Raw genomic sequence first — 7,447 nt, forward strand, 5'->3', positions numbered from 1 at the left:
CTTCTTTGGTAGGAATACATAAATTTTTCCATGAAGCCCAATTGTGTTTCTGTTTCCCCTCCATATTTCCCCATAGAAAGTTAGCAAACACTCTTTCCATTTGAGTTAAAATAGTCTTGGGAGGTTGGCAGATTGATAGCAGATGAGTAGGAATAGAAGTCAAAACATGCTTAATCAAAATAATTTTACCTCCAGCAGATAGTAGAGTGCTATTCCATGAGCTTACCTTCTGGATAATCTTTGTAGCAATATTAGAAAAGTATTGAATCTTCTTTCTTCCTACAAAAATGGGGCAACCGAAATATGTAATAGGAAAATCTTTCTTTTGTAAATCAAGGCAGTTGGCTACAATAGATTTTCTTTTTTCAGACATGGAGTCATCCACCAAGAAGCAACTTTTTTCTCTGTTGATCAATTGTCCAGAATTTTTTTCGTAATTAGTAAGAGTAGCCATAATGAGTTCAAGTGTATAAGTTTTTCCCGAACAGAAGATAATTAGATCATCAGCATATGATAAGTGATTTATTTTAAGACCCTCCATCTACATGTAGAAGCCAGTGTATTTGGGATTCTGGTACAAACTGTTCAAACGCCTGGAGAGCACCTCAGCAGCAATTATAAAAAGATATGGCGAGATAGGATCTTCTTGTTTGACACCTCTGTGAGATTTAAAAAAGCCATGTCTTTTTCCATTTATGATCACTGTGTACCACATATTGGAGAGGAGATTCCATATGATATGTATCCATTCCTCACCAAACCCCATTTTCCTCATGACCGCACATAAGAATTGCCAAGAGAGTCGGTCATAAGCTTTGTTCATGTCTAATTTGATGGTTACATTTCCACCTTTATTGTATTTCTTAATATCATGGATGATCTCTTGAGCTAGAAGAACACTTTCAGTGATAGATCTTCCTTTGATGAAGCCACTTTGGTTATGAGATATAATCTTAGGGATAAGCTTTCCAAGTCTCTCATTCAACACTTTAGAAATAATCTTTTGGGAGACATTACTAAGGCTGATTGGTCGAAATTCAGAGAAAGATTGAGGGGCATCAACCTTCGGTATTAGAATCAAGCAAGTGGTAGTAAAGAATTTAGGCAATTGCTCACTATTAAAAATAGCCTTGACCATGTCCAAGATATCTTGCCCAACTATGTCCCAAGCTTTCTGGAAAAAATAGCCAGTGAATCCATCAGGGCCAGGAGAGCTATTAGGATCAATATCGAACACAGCCTTCTTTACTTCTTCCCAAATAGGTTCAATCAATAACATAGAGTTGTCTTCAGCTGTGATCATAGTAGGAATGCAATCCAAGATATGTATATCCATCATAATATTGTCTTTGCTAAAAAGTTTTTGATAGAAGTCAGTTGCTGCAGCTGCAATCAAATTTTCATTTTCCAGCCACTGATCATCAACCATAATTCTGTTGATTTGCAGGAATTTTCTTCTACCTCGCACAATATTGTGGAAGTACTTGGTATTCTCATCCCCTTACAATTGCCATTTCAAGTGAGCTTTTTGTCTCCAGAAGGCATCCACCATTTTATGATGAGTCACTGCTTCTGCTTTAGCCTTGTTCAGACTCATTCTGTCCTCCGGAGTTCCAGAGTTCATATATTTTTCCTCATACAAGTTCACCATATCTTCCATTTGGCTGGCCTTGACGAAAATATCACCAATCTTAGCTTTAGACCAATCACTGAGAGCCTTGATAGTTTTCTTCACTTTCTGGTGGACTCTCCAAAATATATTTCCATTAAGTTCTCTTCCCATTGCTCCTTGACAATATCATAAAAGTCCGCTTGTTCCACCCAAAAGTTCAAAAATTTAAAATATTTGATATAATTCTTCTCTTCGGTGAAGAGACTAATAAGTAAAGGACAATAGTCAGAGCTGAGTCTGGCCAGATGCTGAATAGTAGTGCTGCAAAAGTGTTCTTCCCATTATTCATTTGCCAACATTCTGTCAAGTCTTTTCCATATGGTATCCTGTTCTTTTCTTTCATTGCACCAGCTAAAATTGCTCCCAGAGTATCCCATATCTGATAAACCACAATCATTAAGGCATTCAAAAAAGGGGATGCTTTTCCTCAGTTTGTGAGGTTTGCCCCCCATCTTCTCTTCCTCTTTCAGAATACAGTTAAAATCTCCACATACTGCCCAAGGATGATCAATCGTAGAAGCAAAAATTCTCATGTATCTCCATAGGTCTTCTCTACCAATACTCCTGGATTTGGCATAAACAACAGAAATAAAAAGATCCTTGTTGTTAGTAGTATCCATTAGCTTACATGTGACCATCTGGTCCTCACTGACATATACATTGCAATTCAAAGAAGATTTCCAGAAAATCCATATCTTGTTACTACTATTAGCAAAACAGCCATGCATATTGAGAATTACTCTAAAGCTATCAATCTTATCCTCCTTCACAAAAGGCTCTTGAATAGCAATGAATGATAATTTGTAAAGATTAATAAGGTAGTTCAATCTTTCAGTAGCAGCTTGGGACTTCATGCCCCTAATATTCCAGTTGAGCATACTGATCATTGAGAAGGGTTAAGAGAGTTGTTTGTGACTTTTTCCTTTTGACTTCTAGTGATTGGTGATTCTATGATTCTTCTTCCCTTATTGTTTTTCTCAAATCCTTGGGGGGGTAAATTACTTTGCATACATTTTCCATCAATTTCATTCTGCATTTCTTCTATCTCATCTTCAATATCTCTAGTGTTTCGATGAGATTGATTGGTGAGTTCTCCAGAAGATTCGTCAGATGTGTTGTCGTCTTCAGATGTGGATTCCTCATTCCATTCATCCTGGGGAAGTCTCTCTTTTCCTTTCGCAAATTCAGTTTTATTTATTTCACCATGTATTTTATCCTCGGAACATATTATAGCTTGAATGGGTTGTATAAGTTCCTCCTCGCCTTGATTCTCTTCTGATTCCATCAGGTTAACAAACATGTTTTGGGACTGAATTTGGTTCCCTTCTTGTTCTTCTCTATTATCATTTTTTCCTCCGTGAATCCTCTATTTTATTTTGATCTTCTACTTTATCATTCCTCTTCCCCACTTTAGATTTCTTACTTGTGATAGTTTCCTAGCCATCATCAAATAAGACAACTTGTAGATCCTCAGGATTCTTGATCAAAATAGAATTTTTTCTGTGTTCTATCAATTCTCATGTCTGGCAGGTTCACATCAATTGTCAATTGTTGAAAATTTTGTTGGTTGTCGACCACTAGCATTTGTTGAGTACTAGGGGATTCTGGTCTTGCATTAGTCTTCTCCCTTGCTTTATATGATTCACTGCTTTTATTAATTCCTTCAACAGATGGAGAAGGTTTATCAATTCCGAAAATAGCACCTGTAGGTCTGTAGATTTGCTTAGGAGGTTCGCTCCTACCTCTTCTGTTTTTTACAGCATTCCTACTATCTATCATTGTATCTCTTCCTCTGTTATCTTGACTATTAGCCCTCTGTGAGGATTGCTTCTCTTTTGTCACTGTAGCATCTGCAATTTTAGAGCTTGTGGAGGCATTTTTGTTACTCTCGACATTCGTTTGCACCTCTTTTCCTTTTTAGTTATGTTGAGTATTTCGATCATTCTCCTGCACCCCTTTGTTTCTATCATTGGCTTGCTCATTATCGTTTTGCTCTTCCGGGTCAGCAAGTTCCTTCTCCAATCTTCTACATTGACTAATTTCATGCCCCTGGAGTCTACAATGGTTTCAATATTTAGTGATACCTTCGTATTCAACCTTTTGTTCATGGCCATGGAGGGGATTAGTAGCATTTTTAGACCCAACAAAGACATGACTTAGTCTAGGCTTGGATAAATCAATCTCAACACGGACTTTGGCCATACTTGGTCTAATCTTTCCATTAGTAGCAACGTCCATATACATCGGGGTTCCAACTGGGCTCAAAATTTGTTTTATATAGTGCCAGGTATGCAAGTGAAAAGGAAGTTTTGGCAGAAAAACCCAAACCGGAGCAAGAGGACTATCTTCTTCAGGGGTGAAGTCCGGCGACCATCTGCTAAGCCACATTGGCTGGCCCTCCACCCCCAATAACATGTCGACAATGGACCGTATTAAAATCCTCTTCGTTGTAGACATCTATGAATACATTTCTGTTATCATAGACCCCTATTTTAACAGATCCTTTGAGAGGGACAGTTTCTTTGACAATAGCTCGAATTTTCTCAATTTGGGGTCGAATCTTTAGGAATCTGCCAGTGATTGTGTGTTGTGATTCTCGGATCAATATGAAGATTATTTGGGAGGAAAAAACAACTCTATTTCACAAGAATAGAATTATAGAGAATTTACACCAAGAATTTCTCTCTACAAAAAAACCTCACCAAACTCTCTTTTTGTTCTCACAATCTCTTCCTGGATTGTATTTCAATCTCTCTGGATTTATGTTTCTGTGTAAAACATAAGGCTCTATTTATAGCCTTAAAGAAGGTGGTTGGTGGTTGAATTCTTCATTCAACAATGGAGGCTTCAACAATGGTGGCTTCTAGAATGGGTTGGTGGCTTCAACAATGGTGGGCTTCTAGAATTGGTAGTTGGCAGCAGCTGAACTTATCAATTCTCCCCCTTCAGCTGCATTCCAACGCAGCTACTATTTGAAAGTTATTCCAACTATGTCTCTGCACAGCTCTAACTTTTCTTGAGTGACCACCTTTGTTAACATGTCTGCTGGATTCTCCTTCGTATGGATCTTCACTAGTTTCAACAGTTGTTGATTCATCACCTCGCGTATCCAGTGATAGCGAATGTCGATGTGCTTTATCCGAGAATGATACATTGAGTTTTTGCTTAAATCAATTTCACTTTGACTATCACAATGTATCTTATACTCTGTTTGATTTATCCCTAGTTCTTGGAGAAACCGCTTTAGCCACAACATTTCTTTTCCAGCTTCCGCTACAGCAATATACTCTGCTTCAGTTGTGGATAGTGCAACACACTTCTGCAATCTTGACTGCCATGACACAGCTCCCCCTGCAAAAGTATAAACATATCCTGAGGTTGATTTTCTTCCATCAGGATCTCCGGCCATATCTGAATCTGTATAGCCTTCCAAGACTGGATCAGCTCCCCCAAAGCACAGACTTGATTTTAAAGTACCTTTAAGATACCTGAAAATCCATTTAACTGCCTCCCAATGTTTCTTTCCAGGGTTAGAAAGAAAACGACTTACCACACCTACCGCATGTGCGATATCTGGCCTCGTGCAAACCATGGCATACATCAGGCTTCCAACTGCTGAAGAATATGGAATTGTAGACATCTCCTCAATCTCTTTCTTGGATGAGGGGCACAAACTCTTGCTCAACTTGAAGTGATTTGCCAAAGGGACACCTACCGGTTTGGCATTACTCATATTGAACCGTTTGATCACCCGTTCAATGTAATTTTCTTGAGATAGCCATAACTTCTTGTTTCTCCTATCTCGAGTTATCTGCAATCCCAAAATATGTTGAGCTGGACCTAAGTCTTTCATTTCAAAGGACTTAGAGAGTTCTTTCTTCAACTGTCTAATTTTTGTTGCATCTTGTCCGACGATCAACATGTCGTCTACATAAAGTAGAAGTACAACAAAATTGCCATCCGAAAATCTCTGAATGTAAACACACTGATCTGCAGCAGTCCTTTTATATCCTTGACTTACCATAAATGAGTCAAACCTTTTGTACCACTGCCTCGGTGCTTGCTTTAGGCCATATAAACTTTTCGTAAGCTTATAGACGAGGTTTTCTTTTCCTGAAACCTCAAAACCTTCCGGCTGCTCCATATAGATTTCTTCATTTAGATCACCATGAAGAAATGCTGTCTTGACATCCATTTTTTCAAGCTCCAAATTCAAACTGGCTACCAATCCAAGGATGATGCGGATTGAAGTCAATTTTACAATTGGTGAAAATATTTCATCAAAGTCAATTCCCTTTTTCTGTAGGAATCCTTTGACTACTAACCGGGCTTTGTGCTTCACCACCTTTCCGCTGCCATCTTTCTTCAGCTTGAATACCCATTTACTCTTCAGTACCTTCTTTCCTTGTGGAAGTTTCACAATCTCATAAGTGTTGTTTTTCTGTAAAGAGTTCATCTCTTCGGTCATTGCTTGCAGCCATTTTTCTTTATCCGTATGAGATATAGCTTCATGGAAACTCTCTGGTTCTCCATCTTCAGAAAGTAGAATATACTCGGTTTCTGGGTATCGAGTTGATGGAATCTGACCTCGTTCAGATCGACGAGGTTGTTGATTATTAGCTTCAGGATGTGTACCATCATCGTTCCCCTGTGATGGTTCTGTAGTTTCCTGAGGGGTTTGTGCCTCCCCCTGCCAAACATCCTCCTGTTCTGCTTCTGGTACTGCTTCATGCTCCCCCATGCTATTTGTGTCAAACTGCAATGGTAGTGGATCTGGACCAACTTTTTGGGCACTGGAACCTCTTTCATAAGACATTGTGGGCTTTTCAATGTCTTCAATTGTCTGGTTTTCGTGGAATACAACATCCCTACTTCTGATCACCGTCTTCTGTATTGGATCCCATAATCTATACCCAAATTCTTCATCTCCATAGCCTATGAAGATACATGGTATAGTTCTACCATCAAGCTTCTTCCTGAGCTCCTTGGATACATGTGCATGTGCTAAACAACCGAATACCCTTAAGTGAGAATATGAGGGATTCTTACCCGACCATATTTTCTCTGGAACCTCAAAATTCAACGAGGCTGATGGTGACCGGTTGATTAGGTAGCAAGCGGCGCGAACAGCTTCTCCCCAGAATGGCTTAGGCAGCTTTGCCATACTGATCATACTTCTGACTCTTTCCATAATTGTCCGGTTCATTCTCTCGGCTACTCCATTGTGTTGTGGGGTGCGTGGGAACGTCTTTTCATGTCGAATCCCTTGTCTCTTGCAATAGGAATCGAACTCCTTGGAAGTATACTCGCCTCCATTATCTGAGCGAAGGCATTTTAATTTCTTTCCCGTTTCACGCTCTACCATGGCATGAAATATCTTGAAATAATCAAAAGCCTGGTCCTTTGTCTTTAAGAAGTACACCCACACCTTTCGAGAAGCATCATCAATGAAAGTCAGAAAATACCTATTGCCGCCAAGTGACTTCTCCTCCATGGGACCACAAATATCAGAGTGTACCAGACTGAGTAACTCTGATTTTCTGGTTGAAGAAAATGTAAAAGAGACTCTATGTTGCTTTCCGAATAAGCAATGATTACAAGGGTCTAAAGCAGCATTCTTGTCCATTCTGATAAGCTGCTTTTTCGTTAGAATTGATATCCCCTTTTCACTCATGTGACCGAGTCTCTGGTGCCACAGGTTTTGAGACGCCTCTTTTTCCATAACATTGAGGCTGTCTGAACATACCTTCACATGAGTTTTATATAAGTTGCCAC

General features: G+C 39.2%; 1 protein-coding gene across 1 annotated transcript; it reads right to left on the reverse strand.

Moving 5' to 3' along the window:
• Positions 1-1,953: 1,953 nt before the first annotated feature.
• On the reverse strand, positions 1,954-2,526 carry LOC142166051 (uncharacterized). Its single transcript, XM_075224462.1, has one exon. It carries the CDS (start codon positions 2,524-2,526, stop codon positions 1,954-1,956), a length of 573 nt encoding a protein of 190 aa, XP_075080563.1.
• Between the last annotated feature and the right edge of the window lie 4,921 nt (positions 2,527-7,447).

This window comes from Nicotiana tabacum, chromosome 11, assembly GCF_000715075.1.
Source record: "Nicotiana tabacum cultivar K326 chromosome 11, ASM71507v2, whole genome shotgun sequence".
Taxonomy (NCBI): Eukaryota; Viridiplantae; Streptophyta; class Magnoliopsida; order Solanales; family Solanaceae; genus Nicotiana; species Nicotiana tabacum.

Excerpts from the sequence above, each read along its gene's own strand:
- LOC142166051 (XM_075224462.1), bottom strand. The coding sequence starts at position 2,526 with ATGAAGTCCCAAGCTGCTACTGAAAGATTGAACTACCTTATTAATCTT.